This window comes from Theropithecus gelada, chromosome 1 (genome assembly GCF_003255815.1).
Source record: "Theropithecus gelada isolate Dixy chromosome 1, Tgel_1.0, whole genome shotgun sequence".
Classification (NCBI taxonomy): domain Eukaryota; kingdom Metazoa; phylum Chordata; class Mammalia; order Primates; family Cercopithecidae; genus Theropithecus; species Theropithecus gelada.
Window position 1 is genome coordinate 8,768,828 of NC_037668.1, and position 20,470 is coordinate 8,789,297.

Sequence of the window (20,470 nt, forward strand, 5' to 3'; positions counted from 1 at the left end):
GTATACATGTCGCATATAAGAAATCTTCAAAAAGTTGCTTAGTGGATCTCAGGCTAGGGATACAACAGAGCATATAAGGGAATAGGTTTTGATTCAGACAGAATCAAAATTCAAGTTCACTCTGCCACTTATTTGCTGTGTGAACTTGGACACATTACTGAGCCTACCTAAGCTTTGTTCTCCTATTAAAAGTTCCCTATGTAATAAAATTAGTGTGACAATTAAATAAAAACATCTCAAATCTGAAGCATAGCTCCTGGCACACAGCAGGTGCTTACCTCCTAGCGGCTATTATTATTTACAGTCTGTTATAACACTGGGCCTAGTTTTCCTATAGGAACACACAACACTATTTTAACTTGGATTATCTTTGCTAAATAAAAAAACACAGACTGTCTAAGTCTCAATTCCAGCAAAGCACATGAACAAGTCTCACATAATAATGTGAGATAATTACAAATGGAGAAATGCTTGACAAATACATTGTCATCTAATGTCCAGATTTAACAATCTGTACTATTAAAAAAAAAAAAGATCAATGTAAGGAAAATTTTTTAAAAATAAATACATGACTTCACTCCTGCTTACAAGGAACTTAAAATCTAGTTATGCAGATAGTTGGCAATAAAGGATCTGTAAAATGTCAACAACAGCAGAATAAGGCAGACTCTGTTAATAATAAAATAGTTCCTACCTTTTTTATTTTTTATTTTTTTGCTCTGTTACCCAGGCTGGAGTGCAGTGGTGTCATCATGGCTCACTGCAGCCTCAAATTCCCAGACTCAAGCAATTGCCAGGCTCACCTTAGCCTCCCGAGTAGCTAGGACTACAGGCATGCACCACCACACCAGGCTAACTTTTTGTAGAGATGGAGTGTATTAGTCCATTCTCACACTGCTAATAATGACACACCTGAGACTGGGTAATTTATCAAGGAAAGAGGCTCAATGGACTCACAGTTCCACATGGCCAGGAAGGCCTCACAATCATGGCAGAAGGCAAAGGAGAAGCAAAGTCATGTCTTAAATGTGGCAGGCAAGAGACAGTGTGTGCAGGGGAACTCCCCTTTATAAAAACCATCAGATCTTGTGAGACTTGTTCACTATCACAAGAACAGTATGGAGGAAACTGCCCTCTTGATTCAATTATCTCTACCTGGCCCTGCCCTTGACACATGGGGATTATTACAATTCAAGGTGAGCTTTGGGTGGGGACACAGCCAAACCATATCATTCCACCCCGGCCCCTCCCAAATCTCATGTCCTCACATTTCAAAACATAATAATGCCCTTCCAACAGTCCCTCAAAATCTTAACTTATTCCAGCATTAATCCAAAAGTCTAAATCCAAAGTCTCATCTGAGATAAGGCAAATTCCTTCCAACTATTAGCCTGTAAAATCAAAAGCAAGTTAATTACTTCCTAGATACAATGGGGTATAGGTGCTGAGTAAATATATCCATTCCAAATGGGAGAAATTGTCCAAAACAAAAGGGCTACAGGCCCCATGCAAGTCCTAAATCCAATAGGGCAGTCATTAAATCTTAAAGTTCCAAAATGATCTCCTTTGACTCCATGCCTTCTCATCCAAGTGATGCAAGAGGTGGGCTCTCACAACCCTGGGCAACTCTGCACCTGTGGCTTTGCAGGGTACAGCTATCCACTTCTCCATGAGGGGCCCACTCCTGCAGCAAACTTCTGCCTGGACATCCAGGCATTTCCATACATCCTCTGAAATCTAGGCAGAGGTTCTCAAACCTCACTTCTTGACTTCTGTGCATCCACAGGCCCAACCCCACGTGTAAGCCACCAAGGCTTGAGGCTTGCACCCTCTGAAGCAACAGCCTGAGTGGTATGTTGGCCCCTTTTAGCCATGGCTGGAGCTAAAACAGTTGGAATGCAGGGCACCATGTTTGGAGGCTGCATAGAGCAGGGGGACCCTGGGTCCAGCCCATGAAACTATTTTTCCCTCCCAGGCCTCCAGGCCTATGATAGGAGGGGCTGCCATGAAGGTTTCTGTTATGCTCTGGAGACATTTTCCCCATTGTCTTGGTGATTAACATTTGGCTCCTCATTACTTATGCAAATTTCTGTAGCCAGCTTGAATTTCTACTCAGAAAATGGGTTTTTCTTTTCTATTGCATCATCTGGCTGCAAATTTCCTGAACTTTTATGCCTTGCTTCCCTTTTAAACATAAGTTCCAATTCCTAACCACATCTTTGTGAACACACAAAACTGAATGCTTTTAACAGCAACCAAGTCACCTCTTGAATGCTTTGCTACTTAGAAATTTCTTCCACTAGATGCCCTAAATTATTTCTCTCAAGTTCAAAGTTCCACATATCTTTAGGGCACAGGCAAAATGCTGCCAGTCTCTTTGCTAAAACATAGTAAGAGTCACCTTTATTCCAGTTCCCAACAAGTTCCTCATCAGCATCTAAAATGAGCAGCATTTGGTCAAAGCCATTCAACAAGTCTCTAGGAAGTTCCAAACTTTCCTACATCTTCCTGTCTTCTTCCGAGTCCCCCAAACTCTTCCAATCCCTGCCTGTTACCCAGTTCCAAAGTTGCTTCCACATTTTCAGGTATCTTTGCAGCAGTGCCCCACTACCCAGTACCAATTGACTGTATTAGTCCATTCTCATGCTGCTAATAAAGACATACCCAAGACTGGGTAATTTATAAAGGAAAGAGGTTCAATGAACTCACAGTTCCACATGGCCATGGAGGCCCCACAATCATGGCAGAAGGCAAAGGAGAAGCAAGGCACATCTTACATGGCAGTAGGCAAGAGACAGCTTGTGCATGGGAACCCCCATTTATAAAACCATCAAATATTGTGAGTCTTATTCACTATCTGAGAACAGTATGGGGGAAACTGCCCTCATGATTCAATTATCTCCACCTGGCCCTGACCTTGACACATGGGGATTATTACAATTCAAGGTGAGATTTGGGTGGTAACATAGAGCCAAACCATATCATGGGGTTTCAACATGTTGCTCAGGACAGTCTCGAACTCCTGGGCTCAAGAGATCTGCCTGCCTCAGCCTCTCAGTGCTAGGATTACAGGCATGCGCCACCATGCTCAGCCCAGTTCATACTTCCAAACTCTTGCTACTTGCCCAGCACTACCCAGGCCCTATCCACATGTCATTCCACTAATGCAAGCCCACACCAAATCCTGCCAGTTCCACCTTCAAAACACATCCAGATATCTTTTACGCCCAGTGATTCCTTTCCGGCATTGCCCCTGCAGCCTAACCAACCTCCCTGCTCTTCCTTTTCTCTCCTCTACAGACTATTCATCCAGCAGCCAGAATAATTCTTTTAAACACCCAAGTCATCATAATTTCACCCCTGTTCAAAATCCTTCAAAACTTTCCAGTCACTGAAAGCAAAAAGGTCAAAATCTTTAAAAGGCCCTAAAAACTTTATCTACGGGATCCATCCCTGACTACTTTTACAACTTCATTTTCTACCACTCTATGCCACAATGGTATCCTTGAAGTTTCTTAAACACTTGAAGCCTATCTCAGGATCCTGAGCAGTATACCTGGAATATCACTCCCCCAGAAAGCCTTGTGGCCTATCTCTCACTTCCTTAAGTGTATGATCAACTGTCACCCTATTAAAGAGACCCTCCCTAACTAAACTATGTAATACTAACCAGCAGAGGGTAGCTGAATTAAATACCATATAGCCACCCTATGGGGGACTGTACAGCTGTGAAAAAGAATGAGGATGATCTCTATCAAGTGATGGGGAATGATTTTCCAGATGTATGGTGAAGTGAAAAAATGAGATACAAAAAAATACCTTGTTTAAGAAGGGTAGTTAGAAAAAAAAAAGAATCCAAATAACATTTTTTTTTTTTTTGAGATGGAGTCTCACTCTGTCACCCAGGCTGGAGTGCAGTGTGGTGATCTCGGCTCACTGCAGTCTCTGCCTGCCGGTTCAGGCCATTCTCCTGCCTCAGCCTCCTAGGTAGCTGGAATTACAGGTGCATGCCACCACGCCCGGCTAATTTTTTTATTTTTAGTAGAGACAGGGTTTCACTGCATTAGCCAGTATGGTCTTAATCTCCTGACCTCATGATCCACCCACCTCAACCTCCCAAAGTGCTGGGATTACAGTCATGAGTCATTGCACCTGGCCAGAATTCAAGTAACCTTTGAATATGGTATTGCATACATCTTCACTGGGATATACAGATTTTCCTTATTATGGAGTTATATATTGAAAAACTCACTGTAGAGCTGAAAAATCTTAAGTCAAACCATTGCTAAGCTGGAGACAATCTGTAATGAAAAATAAAAGGAACTGTAAAGAAATCTTTAACTGTATTTAGTAAGTTTGTAGTTGGTAGTAGATTGGTATAACAACTGTAAAATGATTTGGGGTTTAACGTAGATTAGGAAAATATACTGATGCTACTAAGAACAGAGTTCTCACGGTGGGAGTAAGGAGATGCAAACACGGAAAAGCAGAAGAGGGAGAAGAACTGAGCAGTAAGATTATTAGTGTTAAAGGTATCAGGGTGAACTCCTGACTTTGTAAAAACTCCCATTTCTTAACTTTGAAAACTGACAAGGCTGAGAAGCAATGACGCCAGTACCTGTGGGCACACCTAGCACCCAGAACTTGATTTCTAAATACCATCTCTCACTAAAAGAAACCCAGGGAACCTAATGATTTGAAGGCTGAGGCAGGAACACTACAAAATGAGTCCAGAATATCTTTCTGTGCCAGAAAGTAAGGGTTTAAAATCAAACAGGAACACAGCAAAAGGACTCTGAAGCTTGAAGGGGTTCCTGCTTGTCAAATGTGGGGTCGCTGAGCATCAAAATGGATGACAGGAATGTCATATTTAAAAAAGAATCCATGAGTCCATACAACCTTCTAAAATAAAAGAAAAAAAAAGGGAGGATGTGTGTGCAAAAGCTATTCATTATGAATAATGTAAACCAATAAATATACATAGAAAAACAGAATAGAAAATTGCTGGGTGGCTCATGCCTATAATACCGACACTTTGGGAAACTGGCTCAGGAGGATTGCTTGAGCCCAGGAGTTCGAGACCAGCCTGGGCAACATGGTGAAACCCCGTCTCTATAAAAAATACAAAAAAATTAGCTGGACGTGAAGATATGTCCCTGTAGTTCCAGCTACTTGGAAACTGAGGTGGGAGGATCGCTTGAATCTGGGAGATCAAGGCTGCAGTGAGCCATAATTGTGTCACTGTACTCTAGCCTGGGCAACAGAGTGAGACCGTGTCTCAAAAGAATAGAGAAAAGAAAATCAAACAAAGAAGGAAAGAAGGGAAGGGAAGGGAGGAAGGATGGAAGGGAGGGAGAGAGGGAGGAAGAAAGGGAGGGAGGAAAGAAAATTACCATTTGAAAATATTTTAGTGGCTGGATGTGGTGGCTCCTGCCTGTAATCTCAGCACTTTGGTAGGCCAAGGAGGGAGGATCACTTGAGCCCAGGAGTTTAAGACCAGTCTGGGCAACATAGGGAAACCCTGTTTCTACAAAAAATAAGAAAAAATTAGCCAAGCATGGTTGCATGTACCTGTAGTCCTGGCTACTCAGAAGTCTGAGGTGGGAGAATTGTTTGAGCCTCAGACGCTGAGGCTGGAGTTAGCTGTCGTAGTACCCCTGCACTCCAGCCTGGGTGACACAGTGAGACCCTGTCTCAAAAAATTAAATAAAATATTTTAGTGATAATGGATTCTGAGAAGAATCACCATAGGATACTAAAACCACTGAATGAACAGTGGCTGGAGAACAGGATATTCACTCAACCTCAAAACATCACTTAACACATCACTTATTACTTACAAAGATAAAATGGTGCCTCTACAATGGAGAAATCTGGTAAACTTCACTTCAACCAAATAGTCAAAGTTAACATCTCCAATAATGTGACCAACAGACCACATCAAGGCTTCCCGATGTGACACACTGAGAAAAACCCAACATAACTATGTAGTATTCCTGCTAACAAAAGAGTTACAACCAGAATCTGATCATGAGGAAACAAGCAGGAAATCCACATCCAAGGGACATTCGGTAAAGCAACCAGCTCAGACACTTCAAAAATGATGATGTCATAAAGTACCAAAAAAAAAAAAAAGCAACAGTTTTAGGTTAAAGGGGGTCCAAAAGGCATGATTACCAAATGAAGTATGTGGTGCAAGACTGGCTTCTGGGTTCTCTACCAGGAAACAGTATTGTATCAATGCCACATTTCCAGACCATGATGATTCTGTGACTTGTTGGAGAATGCTATTGTTCTTACCAGACATATGCTGAAGAATTACAGGTGAGGTGTCATGAGGTCTGAAACTCTCAAATGGTTTGACAAAAATAATAGATGTGTGTGTACAAAAAAAACTAATGTGACAGTTAACTGGTGATTCAAGGAGAAAGTATGCAACTATTCACTGTACTAATTTTGCAACTGTCCTAAGATTTTAATTGTTCCAAAATTTAAAAAAAAAACTAAATTGAAATATTAACGACTTCCATCTCCCCTTTCTTTGCTTTACTCATCTCTATACTAGTAAATGTTTACTTTTATCACCATTCAGCATCCATGTTTTTACTCATTTACTTACTGTCTCTCTCCCTCACTATAAGGTGAGCTTCAAAAAGGCAGGGAACTGTGCGTACCTTACTGTATCCCCCGTCTATTATGCAGTGCTTAACACACAATTGATACTCAGTAAATATTTATTGAATGACTGATGTTCCCAGTAATTCTATGAAGTGGGTTTATTATTATCCTTTCCCTCATGTGAGTGGTGCTCTCTTCAAAAGCGAAGGTACTGAAGTGAACAGAAGTTAGGGAACTCACACAAGTTCATGACTCAGGTGAGGAGTGGGGCCAGGATCCAAAGCTAGGCATCTGACCCTACAGCTGATGCTGTTAATCACTGTATTTGCAGCTTCCCTAGTGAGACTGGGCTTCCTAGTTGCTTCCCCGCTCCTCGCTGTGGGGCGACTGAAAAGTCCTCTCTGCTGATACGCCGGACGCGGCGTGGGCGGGGACTGCACCGCGCGCTGAGGGCACCGGGCGTCGCCCTCAAGAAGGTGGCATCCGCGCCCGCACCCCGTCCCGGGCGCGTTCACGGCTGGGAAGAAGTTTTGCAGTCCGCGGAAGCGCTCAGCGACGTTACTGGGGAAGCCCGGGAAGGAACTTGGTCACTGGAGCTCGGGAGGGGGAGGGCGGGAGTGGGGGCGCGCGGGCCCCGCAGGAGAGGCGAGCGGGCCGGAGCCCGTCCTTCCCTGAGGCCACAGTTCCTTGCTGACTCCGTGAGGGACACTGGCGAAGAAATAACAACTTTCTTTTCCTGAAAAGGCTCCCATGGCTGAGTTGTTCCCGGCCCACAACGACCCGTCCCCACCCGGTCCCTGATCGGCACCCGCCTCGAGCCCGGCGCGTCCACCCAGCCTGGGCGCTGCCCAGTACCCGCCGGCCGGCGCGGGGCCCCTGGAGCAGGCTTCACTCACCGAAGCAGCGCAGCACGCAGAACACGCCGAGGACCCCCCGGGCTCGCCCCGCGTCGCTCCCAGCAACCATGGCTGGCCGGCCCGCCTCTGCGCGAATACCCAGCCACAAGCACCCCTAAGTTCAAGCACCGCCTACGCGGGCGGCCAGAAGTAGGGCTCCGCCCCGCCCGGGGCTGGCAGCCCGCGGCCCGCCCCGGCCCTTCCTTCCCCACCCTCCCCGGCCCTTCCTCCCCCACCCTCCGCGGCGCCGCATTTGTCTTCCCGCTTCCAGTCCCCAGGCGCGCTCCTGGGCTCGGCTCTGCGCATCTCCTTCCTGTGTCCCCGGGGCGCCGTCCAGTCCCCCAGCTCGGTCCCTCCCGGCATTCCACCGCCATTCCATACGCTATTTTTAAGTAAGAAATTATTTCCTTGAAAGTGGCTTGCGTTTTAAAAACCAGGTTTCTCTGCCTTCCTCCCGCACCTCCCGCGCTTCCCCTTAGCGTTTGGGGCGTGCTGAAGGCCGCTCGGTGGCTGGACGGGGCTGTCGCTCCCGGAGAGCCACCGGAGGAGGCAAGGGAACGGGAAGGAGCACCCGGGGCCCCTCATCGCTTCAGCGCTGTGGGATCCCGCCTCAGACGGCCTCTTTGAACCACTTTGTGAACCACTTTTCCTCAAACATGACAAGGAAAGGGGGCATTTTAGACAACTGTTAGTAGGCGTAGGGTTACCTAGGGCAGGCCTCCTCCGTCCCCACACTCCGGTATCCCCGGAGCTGGGATTTCCAGCCTTTGGTTTCTCCCTTCTCAGATTCCTCTCTCTCTTCCCCCATCTCAACCGTGGACTTTCCCTCAGGCTGATGTCAGATCCACATCTCCCTCACTGCCCAGCCTCCCCACATCCATCCAGCCCAAGCTGCGGCAGGCACTCATCACTCTCCCTCCTTCATCAGTCTGGATTGAGCTGGCCCTCCCCTCACATCCCTATATCCCAGAACAAATGACTCTATTCCCAGAACCAACTCCTCACATCAGCCTCCCTGTCTGTCCCCTTTCTTGCAGACAGAAGCACCAGAGTTGCCCCTGCCCGGCCGAAGGAGTTCACAGAACTCTTAGTTATGATGTGAGCAGGAATTCATTTCCATGAACAGGACTCCCTGCTGCCCAAATAACCACCAACACATGGTGCAGGCTGTGACACTGAGTGGGAATGTGCTTTCTTGCTGCTTCCCCTCCATTATCCCCAGGTGGGGACTCAAAGTCACTGGAGACACTTGAACCATATTGCAAAGAGACATGAATTATTTCTTAAGTTAGCCATAAAGTCTTAAAAGGTTATCTCTATCAGTGAAACTTCTGGGACCAAAGCCCTCTACCACAAACCTGCTATCTCGAGATACTCCCTACCATCTGTAGATACCGGGAACACAAGGCAGGTGCAGTGTGTAACATAAAATGTGAGGACATCAAGTGTTCTCTGCCCTGGGCTGGTAGGAACTCAGGCCAACTTAGAAAGGCAGGATTGGGGTCAGACCTTCAGACACTGGGGAGCCACAGAAAGTTTTTGAGCTGGGAAGTGATATGACAGCAAACATCTATTGAGCAGGCCCCATGTGAAGTGCATTACTTGGATTCACTTAATCTTACTGCTGTTGTTTTTGCAAATGAGGAAACTGATGCCTGGAGAAGGTAAGTTACTAAGGGCACACAGTAAAGGGCAGAACTTGGAGTCCAGCTGAGGCCATGTCCAGTGCCTCTACTCTTACCCCTTCCTACAGGAGCGGGATATGATAATGGGACTTTTGGACTGCCAGCAAGAGCTGTTAACCCCCTTAAGAGCAGGGCTGAGGAAAGAACAGCCCAGTCACAAGGGGTTGCGGAAGCCCCTCGCCCCCAGGTCATGGTCTCCAGGTATTGGGTGAGGAATAACTCATTAGGCTTCCTTGGTTGGACTCTCCTTTGACCAAGGAGCGGTGCGTGCTCTTTCATTGAGAGAAATGCTGTCCATCAAGCACTTTTAGAAGCACTCAAATGCCTGGTTAATTTTATGAATCAAAAGCAGCTCAGGAATGCTGGACCTGCAATGTGTTAGGCAGGCAGCCAAAAAGGTTCCCTTTACATACTGAGAACCTGCTATCAAAAGGAGGGGTGGATGTATCTTTCACGCTGTGACCAGTATTGCAAGGTCCAGTTTTATCTTCTGGTCACTGTAGGTAATCATGGATGAGAAAGTAAGAAAGGAGGGCTGCTTAAGAGGCCGGGGCTGTTCTTCCTAGCATGTCACTCTCTGGTGTCTTGACTCTCATTTTTGCCAAACCCTTGGAACCACTCCCACAAAGCTTAGGAATCCCAGAATGTAGTGAGCAAAACACTGCCCCAATCCTGCATAAATGCAAATTGTCCTTTTCATTGCATGCCTCATGGGGGAATGTATGTTCACTTCATTTATATAAATACTGAGTGGATTTGCACAAAGGGCATAGAAGGGTAATCTTATTCCATAATACTCTATTTCCCTTTTTAAAACATTCCCTGGCAGAAAAAGAACATTTGAAAAAAATTAGGAAAAATTATACATAAGACTTAACATGGAACCATTATGGGTACCCAAGGGAGAGGCAGTCACATTTTCAACTCCTGGCCAAGCCAGCAGCTGCAAGGAGTTGATAAGGATGCAGCCGATGGTTCTGGGGAGCAGAGGAAAGCACACACGAAAGCTTTTGAAAGTCTTGGACTTAGGAGAAGAAAAAAAGAAGTGTCTCCCTCTGCTTCTTACTATCTAGTTCCTTTTTGCATGTTCTGTGAATTTTAAAGAATTACAGCTGGGTTCTGGCTAATCACGTATCACTGCTATGGCTTTAATCATTCTAACATTCTTCTCAATTTGCAGATGTAAACCCCTCCCAACACTGGAAGAGGAAACAGAGACCAGTGTGCTGTGCAGTGTCATTTAACTAGAAGGCACAGCTCCTGCTCTTATCATTCTGGGAAATCCTTGCTGCATTTCATGGCCAGGGCAGCACTTCATAGCTGGAAAAGGATGGTGTGGACTTGCTGCAGAGGCCCTAGAGATGGCCATCCTGTGTTCCTGCTCTCCTTCTCATCCGGTTTCTATACTCCAGCCCCCAACAAAAACGCGACAGGTTGTAAGATCTACATTCTGAACCTGCCTTTCAGGGGCTAAGTGTGTTGTGTGTTGCACAGCTCTAGCGGTAGCATAGCCTTGATCATCAGGGTGGAGGTGTCTATTGACTATGGTATGTCGCAGCAGATGGCAGTGAAGTGTCTTGAGGAAGAGGTGTTTTTATCATTTAAAGGTTACGGGGTGTAATAATAAAGACTGCAATTCACAGACCTTGAGCCTAGCGGGCCAATGCCAAGGGCAGAACTGTAGGCCTCCCACAGCACAGTCTCACAGAGGAAGGGGGCTGGTTAGTAAGGGAGAAAGAATGATAGAAGACCACAGTAAATGTAAACAGCCATATTTTCAACATAATTTACTACAGGTCTCTGAAGTGTATATAAAATGTTTTAGTGCAACATCTTACAAATAGTTTTCCTTTAAAAAACAGAAACAAATCAACAGCTCTCTACATCATGCATGGGTAGTTTTCTTACCCCATCGTTTTTTTTTCTTCAATAATTAACGCAGAGAAACCATTGTTTGAAAATATGAAAACTTGCTACAGAAACACCCGGTGAAAGAGGGTGTTGTCATATTCATGTCCTAGAATGCGCCTAGCACAGTGTAGTTTTTCATAAATGCAACATTGTAGACATAGATGAATCGAGAGTATTCAGCAGTTTTCCTCCGTCTCAGAAGACTAAAGCTCCAGTAGACAATGCGCAATGAGGTCTCACAGCCACTGGAGGGCACCATTACCATCCATCTGACATCGCATTTCCACAGAAATGGCCAAAGAAAGAAGGTCCTGGGGTTTTTCATAGAAAGCTCGAAAAGTTCAACCTTTGATGCTATCCCCCAGCCCAATACAAAATACACAGAAAAAGCAATTATTAAAATACTGGCTTCGGTTTCTTTTCCTTTCAAATTTCCTGCAATTGCTTTACACATTTAATTGCGTGCAGCACCTACTTTGCTATCGCTGTGAACAGATTCAAACTGAAATCTTAGTTATACATCCTAGTCCCAGCCAGCCCTCTGGCATCCTCCCATTTAGACAGAGGAAACGCCAGTCATCTTCCCTCATTGACTCAGCCTGTAAAGTAGGAGTCAGCAAATTCCCACTGAAAGCCCACATCCCTGAAATAAAGAAATGGGGCAAAAGACCTTCTTTCTTCATGACTGAGCCGCTCCTGTACCTCAAATGTGTTGATGCAGCATAATAAATGAGAATCAGCATGTCAGGCAACAGCAGGATTAAGGTGGTGGTGCCTGCACACTGTCTCACAGGAGGGTACTGGTGTATTTGGGAGAGAAAAGGCAGGTCTGTGTGTCTGTCAGAAAATGACTGAGCAATCGCTGCCATGCTCCCCTCAGCTGGGAATCAGCAAAGTATCTGCCAAGCAGCCTGGGCCACCTGCACACCTGCAGACCCTTGAAGGATCAGCACAGACACTGGCCTGGGTTTAATCCCACGGCCTCCCCTGCAGTCTGCTCGTTCTCAGAACAGGGCTTCACTGGAATCTCTTATCAGACTTAGTTCCAGAATCCCTGATGACTTTTTCCAAATTGTGACCCCCCTCTTGGGACTCAGGATGCAAGTTCCCGGAGTAAGGGAGATGGCATGCTTGGCCAGGAAAATATGGGAAAGCAAGGGTATAAGAACATCTTCATAAAGTGAGCAAAAGGAAATATTTGCAACTGATGATGCCCCCAGAGGGACAAGCATCTGGCCCAACAGGGTAAAAGAACAGGGTGACACCAGCCATCATGGGGCTCAAGGGGCGTTAAAATAAAAAGCCACCATAACAATGAACCAAACAACCTAGAACCACAAGAGAGATCAAGAAAGGGAAGGGAAAAATCCCACAGACAAGGCCTTGTGATCACAGTCTGCTGAGACTAGGCAAACAGAAAGGATGACAAAGGGCTGCGTCTGGACTGCCCCCAGGCTGATATTCTTATGGCAGTGAGAGGCAGAGAGAGAAAAATGAATAAGGAAGACATCACTATCATTAAGGAAAACCTAATTGGAAGGAAGAAGAAAAGCCTAGTCTTCACACCTCCAGGGAGGTAGGTATTTCTCTGCACTCTCCAACACCAGGCCCTGGAAGGCCCCCTCCCACCCCTCACTGTCCCACCAAACTTAGTGTCGGCCAGCCCCGTGCCCTCCGTCAGGTGTCTGCCGTGGCTGCTTTGGCCCTGTGCTCAGCTCAGGGGCCCCCTTCCAAGTTCACTGGACACTTTAAGAGTTTGGCAAAGCACCTGAAGACAAAGGCCCACCTGCTGACAGTTATCAGTTAGAGACCACCCTTGCAGCTCAGAGCAAGCCAACAGCCAGCCTTTCTCCCTTCTCTAGTCACTGGCTTTGACAAATCTGCAGGTCAGTAGCTGCTCAAAGCAGCCTTTGCCCACTTTAATTTGGAAAGTGTGTGCCGTTTGGGGCTTCTGACCCATTCTCCAAGACAGTTTTCTTATTTTTTGGCAAGGATGGGATGAAACCTTTTTTGTCTCCCTGACAGATAGGCTGGGCACCATCTACTTCTAATGGGGTTATGCAGGATGTCTCTTGTACATACACAGTTCTTTGAAGCAAAATTCAATGCTTCCGTCTTGACTACAAAGTGGTTCCCATAACTCCAGCTGAGGGAAAAGACAACATACAAATTTTGCCCACACTACACACAATTCTTAAGTCTTGCTAAGAAAGTAAAAAATGTTTGGGTATATTTTGATCCATGGGTGGCATTTTCAAATGTGCAAAAACAAAAAGTCTTGGAAGAGATTCCTTGTCACTAGAAAGTTCGTCCTTCCTTTTGCTGTCAGTTGTACATAAGAGAAATTCGTCCACATTAAGGAATCCAAAAAGGGTAAACCAAAGGGATTTAAAAAGAGTACATTACAAAGAAGAAGCAGCCCTGTAACATCTATCTGAGAATACTAGTTAAATCTGTGAGTAGATGTGGCACCTGGAGCTACTCACTACGTTACTAAAAACAGAAACAAGAAATCTATAACGGCAGGATCACGACATTTGCGCGCAAATAGCTAACCAACCAAGACTGCCACCGAGAGGCAGTCTGTCTCTGTGACTGACTAGGAACTTGGAACACTTTTCAAGTCTGACAACTTTCCACACACGCACCCCAGAGTTTGGGTGCTGTCAACTGTCCGATCACAGAGCAAGGGAGAGCCTCAGCTCCTCCGTGGCCGACATCCGCTGGGGCATCACCTGCTTAGTCTATGGCCCCTGGGTGGATACTGAGAACAGGGGGCTCCAGGCAAGTCGGGGAGTAGTTGAGGTGTGGCTCTTTGATCCACAGCAGAGGCACCCCGTTCTTCCCATCGGAGTTCTTGCTGGAGTTCCGGCTCTTGAAACGCACCAGCAGGATGGTGATGATAAGAATGCCAAAGATGGGGAAAGGGTAGAAGAAGACGAAGTAGAAGAGTGCATCATTGGAGCAGATGATGGACTGGAGGGTGGGACCTGAAAAGGATTGTGAGAGAGACAAGACAATGAGGGCTGAGAACCTGGACTGCTCACATGTCCTTTTGAAGACCTCGCCTGACCCAGTGGAAGCTCCTCGGTGACACTCCCAAACCACCTTGTCTTTCCCCTGCTATCACTAATGGTGGAAGACGACCCTTATATTCTTTTTCTCATGACACCTCTCCTAATTTACGGCTGTACGTTCCAACAAAGCAATGCTTCTATTTTCCACTGAGAGCCATTATTGCTGCTTGGAAAGCCACATAATGAAACATAATTTATTGATTGTGAACTCAACTGCATCTAGGATGGTGAAGAAGCCACTCTGGTTTAGTCGGAGACTCCTGCATGGTTGGATTTTACATGCCCCTTTGCCCTTAGTTCTGCTACAAACTTCCTTCTCTGGGATTATGACACAATCCCTTCCTGCCAGCTTCTGAGAGCAGTTTTACCAGAAATGACACTTACCTGATTAATGTTATCAATTAAATGTCATTATGGACCACTTACAAACGTCCACAGTGTGTCCGTGGCCACAAAGAACACAGTATTAGTTACAGCTGGATATGGAAGAGAATAAACCAGGTGCCCCAAGACAGGTTGAGAGCTGCTCTGTAAGTCATTAGACCTTGGCAGGAGCCTAGCCTCTGGGAGTGCCTGTTTTCTCTGTAAAATAAGGCTGCTGGGTGACCTCTGTGCTCGATGAAGCTTAATTATTACGGACATCCACAATGGACAGGTACAATGTTGCCTAGACTGCTTTGTTTTCGCTTTGAGGCAGTGGGTTATTCAGTGGACCACAGGGTGGTCTATGTATGATGCAGCCTGCTTTTCCGTCCACTGAATAGCTGCTGCTCATCGGTATTATTAAGAACATTTAATCTGCCTCTTACTCAATTTCCAAAGTGTATGAAACTGCTAATAGTCAACCATTGTTGACCTGCAAAACTGCAATTTCATATGGTTCTGTCTAACACAATGTGAACACGGGGTGATCAAGCCAAAAAAATAGTGACCCAAACTTAAAAAACTCCAATCAAGATTATGTGGCAAAGTGTTTTGACTAAAAAGAAGTTGAAAATTCCAGCAATGTTTTTTCTTTCTGCATTCTAGGCTAACTTTACTATAACACCATTTTTAGTCTAATGTAGTCCACGTTTTGATGGCAAGCCAACCAAGAGTGCATTGTTACAACAAATAATTCAGGCCAGCATTACTTCCCCCAGTCTCTGTTCATAATGGAAGTCCCTCAGGATCATGGAAACTGCATTCTGGGTGGCTGCAAATCCCCCCTCAGCTCTCCTCTAACATCACAGCCCTTCCAGGCTGGTCCTCCCAACCATACAAGATCCACCTCAACCTCCAAGGCACCCTCCAAAATAACAATGACCCAGAAACTGGACAAAAAGAAATAATCACCGTGAGGTAGTCAGCCTTCATTTTTTCCCCTTTCCCTTGTGAGTCTGAAACACTTGCTAATTCTCTAAAGACTAGTTCCAATATTCTAAAAAATAACAAAGTAACACCTAACAATATACTAGTATAATGAAGTCTTACTAAAATTGAATCTGGTAGAAGTTTATTATAAAGATTATATGGTATATTATCACTTTAATTTCTATCCCTGTTTTTGCATGGGTAATCAAGGGTCAATTATATGAATTAGTATATCCAATCCTACCATATCTCAAATCCTACTAACAAAAGCCCATGACAGTTAAGAAAACTGTTAATAAAATTAGCTGGGTGTGGTGGCAGGCACCTGTAGTCCCAGCTGCTCAGGAGGCTGAGGCAGGAGAATGGTGTGAAAGCTTGCGGTGAGCCGAGATTGTGCCACTGCACTCCAGCCTGGGCAACAGAGTGAGACTCCATCTCAAAAAAAAAAAAAAAAAACCTGTTTATTAACCCATAATCAAGCTCACATTTATCTTCCAGACACAACTGGAACCAACAGTGACATCCTTCTTCTGTAGTTGAGAAACTCACTTGTATCTAGAACATGGATGCCGATGGGGGCCGACTCCTCTTCTGTCAACCGGTACCATTCCTTCTGAGGGCTGGGCAGCCACTCCTCCACGCGGCAGGAGTAGTTGCCCGTATCTCGAGGGCTTGCCTGCAGCACTGTGAGCCGGTAGAGCACTGGGGAGAGCCTCTGGAAGCGAAGCCTGCCCTCCCAGGGACTGCCCTCTGGGCCAAAGACAGCATCTGGGCCCACGCTCAGCAGGGCCATCCGCTCTGTTGGGTCATCGTCGTCATCCTCCTCCTCCTCCTCCTCCCCCCTTTCCTCTTCCTGTTCTTCCAGGCCAGGGCTGCTCCTTTTCCCCCCAGCTTTAGTCCTCAGGGAATACCAGGCCACAGCGAAGCGGGAGTCCTGGCTGGAGCGGGACACGATGCTACAGTCCAGCTGGAAAGCTGCCTTCTCAGAGACCGTGGCATTGGGGACCACCGTGTCCACCTGCAGGGAAGCATCTGGGGAAGGACAAGGGACAAAGAAGAGAGAAGGGGTTGTTTAAATTTATTTGCTCAAAATAAACTAAATGTCCATCATTAAACACATGATAGTAACATCCATACTATGGGATACTATGCACCTATTGAAAAGGTATAGGCAGTGCTGCAGGTGGAAGTTGATCCAAAAAAATTGTTAGAGTACAGAACAATGTTACTGTCCATGTCACTGTATACAGAAAACATATTTTGACATACATATCTGTTTGTATCTGCACAAAATATCTGAGGGAGAATTCATAAGAAGCTGGTAACGTGGTTCCTTGCGGGAATCCTGGGAGGAAGGGATGTTTACTTTCACTGTAACCCCTTGTAGTGGCTGAAGAGTGTCCCTCCAAAATGCATGTCCACCTGGAACCTCAGAATGTGATAATTTGGAAATAGCATCTTTGCAGATGTAATTAGCTCAGAGGAGGTCTTACTAGATTAGGGTGGGCCCTAAATCCCGTGGCTGGTGCTATGAACTGAACTGGTCCTCCTCCAAATTAATATGCTGACTTCCTAACCCACGATGTGACTACATTTGGAGGTAGGACTTTCAGGAGGTAATTTAAGTTAAATGAGGTCATAAGGCTGACTGAGACCCCAATCCAGTAAGATAGGTGGCTTATAAGAAGAGAGAAGATCTCTCTCCAGGTGCAGGCACCGAGGAAAGACTATTCAAGGACACAGCAAGAAGGCGTCGACTGCAGGTCAGAAGAGCTCTTACCAGAACTTAGCCATGCTGGTGCCCTGACCTCAGACTTCCAGCCTCTAGGACTGTGAGAAAATGCATTTCTGTTGTTTAAGCCACTCGGTCTATAGTATTTTGTTATGGTAGCTGAGCAGATGAAGATAACTACTGTTCTTATGAGCACAGGAGGGGACACAGAGAGAAAGTGGCCACATAATGATGGAGGCCCAAATAGGAGTGAACCAGGGAATGCCTGTGGCCATAAGGAACTGGCAAAAGCCAGGAAGCATTCTTCCCTAGAGTCTTCACGGGGAGCATAGCTATGATGACATCCTGATTTTGGACTTCTGGCCTGCAGAACTGCAAGAGAATACATTTCTTTTGTTTTAAACAATCAAGTTTATACTAATTTGTTATGGTAGCCCTGGGAAGTTAAAACCCCATGCAGTAACTTAAATTTAAATTGTGTGCATGTAGCTTATTGCCTAAAACACAGTGAACCCAAGGAGATCAATCTCTCTCCAAGGATTAAAGCCAAATAACAGACGATAAGGTTGAAAGGGCCCTTCCCTGTGAGCACAGATGTCTCAGGAGGATGTACGCAAAGTGTCCTCCCCACTTAGGCGGGAGACACAGAGTACACAGAGAGGGACCCCAAGCAGGTGAGTCACATCTCACAGATGCCAAAAGACTCAAATCTGTTTTGCTTTTTTTTTTTTCTGGCTCACTGTGGTATGTTCTAAACAAATAATTCACTCCCTAACTCCTAAAAGGCCTCCCTTTGGCTCTGTTTATGAAATGTTCGTGAAAGGTGCCAATGTAATGTAAACCAAAGTAGAGATACCAAATCAGATCCTACTTGGATGAAGACCAAATAGGAGCACTTTCCAAGTATGGTCCTCGGCTTTCAACCAACAGGCTTAGTGTCGCTCACAGGTGAACACAAAGCTGGGCTTTCCATTACTCTTGTGGGGGCTCTGCCAAGCCCCTCTGCACCCGCCTCCTGCACCCACCTGGAATCTCAGTGTGCACTGCTGGCACAGGAGGGCTCAGTAACCAGCTACAGGTGGCAGGCCCAGCTCTCTCAGGGACAAGAACATGCTTGAGAACAGAAAATGGCCGGGGGGGGGACTATTCAATCAGTTCACAGGTAACTCAAACTCACTCAACTCCTCAGTTCTAACTCCCAGGCCATTGGAGAGCCCTACTACAGACCAAGGGGAGACCCCACACGCCCCATCCCGTGCTTTTCTCCTCCAGAGTCTAAACATAGTATCCTCAGGCTCCTGGTGACTGGCTAAGGTATCAAGGGACGTGGCCCTGGGCAATGTGCAATGGAACTTTTCATGGCCAGGGGCAAGATGGCTAGAGACCATCAGGCATTTAGCTCGAAACGCCTCCTCCCTCTTCACTCTCCTTTTGCTTTCTTCTCTTTTAACCAGTTAACATTTTCCTTGGCCCCTTCAAATGCCTTGCCTGCATAAATGACTCAATACAAGTTTTTTGAAAGAAATTAATTTCCACCTTCCCACAATCTCTCTTCCCTTAACGTGTTTCTCTACCAATTTGGTTCCCTGCATCTGCCCCCTTCTAGAATATGCCAACCCTATTCCCTGTTTGGACTTTAATACTCTCTTCTTTTCCAAGTATAAGCCACAGAAAGATGCCGACTTCTGCCACTGCTGTCTGTGTGATGCTAACAGCTCCCCTGGCTCTCACTGTGACCGCCGATTCCTGGCCTGTGTGTGATGATTGTGGTTTTCTCCCTTCCCCAGTTGCGTGTGCCAAACACAACTACTAATCGACTCATCTGCAATCTTAGTGAGGGTGGGAGCCCTTCCTTCCATGTATTTCAGATTATAGTGAATGTCAACCCTCAGCAGCCGAAGGTGATTATTTTCCTAACAATACTTTTAGAGCTACATTATTTCAAGTCTTCCATGTGTTTAACATATCCCTCCAAAAAAAAAATCTTTGAAGTACATCTGCACAATGAACGTTACGAAACCAGTAAAAATGGTGGCTATGAAATGCTTTCACAGACATGGAAAAATGCTCATAAAAGAAAGTTGAGTGGGAAAAAAGATCACATAAAACAGTAAGATCCTGACTTTGCTTATAGACAGAGGAAATATGAAGACATGAGGCAAAGATCAAAAAATATACACCAAATTATTAATAGTAGATATTTGTAGGCCGTGAGATTATGGCTAACTTTTCTTTTCAAAATTATACTTTTCTGTTTTCCATTGTTTTGTAATTAGTACAATCAACCTATGCAATCAGGGACAGATGGACAAATGGACGGGAAGGCAGAGGCTGATCCAGGCTTGCTCACAGGGTTGAACAGGAGGCAGACAGAAGGCTAACGGTTCCGGTCCATGTTGGAAGCACACAGTGTGGCAGGAGGGAAGCCTGGGTGGTCACTCCGCCTTCACCTGCTAGCTGGGTGGTGATTTGCTCCAAGCTTTGGTTCCTCATGAGTAAACCTTACCACTCAGGGTTATTGTGAAGACTGAACATAAGTCTCCTAACTATGGCTGGGATGTAGCTGTACTCAATAAACATCTGTCTCCTCCCACTCCATCTGGGAGCCTCTGTGGTGACTTGCAGCATGGGTGGGAGTTGAGGCAGGGGCACTCAGCTGCCATTCTCTCAATTTCACCTTTGGGAAAAGACATGCAGCCATTTCTAGGCAAGGTAAAAAGCAAAACATATATATAAATAAATAAAAGCTCATGGAAAAATAGGAGCTAACTCAAAGTGGAGGTGATTTCCCCTGCAGCTTAGGCAAGACACAGGCGAGTGAGATACTGCCCATTTCCTGTAACCAAGGCTGCAGCGCTTCCCTGAAGCATGTTCCATGACGTAAGGGACACCACCCTGGAGATCCAATGTTCCACCAACAAAATGAGCTGCTCTACTCAGATATAAAGACGTGATGAAAACTTCCAATAGTGCCCCAGGCCACAAATGTGAATGTCAGGATGCTCAGAAAACAAACAAGATACTGATGGGGTCACAAATTCACTTCTGCTCCAGGTCCTTACAGGAACCATCGACTTTTCATTCTAATATGAATGGATGATGCTGTGATGTTGCAAAGGACATGGGAATCACACACCGTAGCTTTAATTATGTGTTTAAATGTGCAACAACAATTATATCTAGTAATTATATGCATTT

The 20,470-nt window shown here is 45.7% G+C and overlaps 2 protein-coding genes across 5 annotated transcripts in view; both read right to left on the reverse strand.

Annotated features, from left to right (window-relative positions):
* Positions 1 to 7,704, reverse strand: part of CD58 (CD58 molecule) — a 55,299-nt gene extending 47,595 nt beyond the window's left edge. For 2 of the 3 annotated variants that reach the window (XR_003121724.1, XM_025401131.1), the window contains exon 1: positions 7,515 to 7,704. Coding sequence is in view for 2 of the 3 variants with exons in the window: in XM_025401131.1 (XP_025256916.1) it covers positions 7,515 to 7,584 (70 nt within the window). In the remaining variant the exon portion in view is untranslated. The remainder of the gene's footprint in view (positions 1 to 7,514) is intronic. The other variant, XM_025401144.1, reaches the window with a different exon arrangement.
* A 3,257-nt stretch (positions 7,705 to 10,961) lies between these two features.
* IGSF3 (immunoglobulin superfamily member 3) overlaps positions 10,962 to 20,470 on the reverse strand; it is a 93,470-nt gene continuing 83,961 nt past the window's right edge. For both annotated transcript variants that reach the window (XM_025356460.1, XM_025356453.1), the window contains 2 exons: positions 16,090 to 16,572; positions 10,962 to 14,100 (listed from right to left, as the gene is read on the reverse strand). In XM_025356460.1, coding sequence (XP_025212245.1) covers positions 13,850 to 14,100; positions 16,090 to 16,572 — 734 coding nt within the window. In that variant the 3' untranslated portion in view covers positions 10,962 to 13,849. The remainder of the gene's footprint in view (positions 14,101 to 16,089; positions 16,573 to 20,470) is intronic.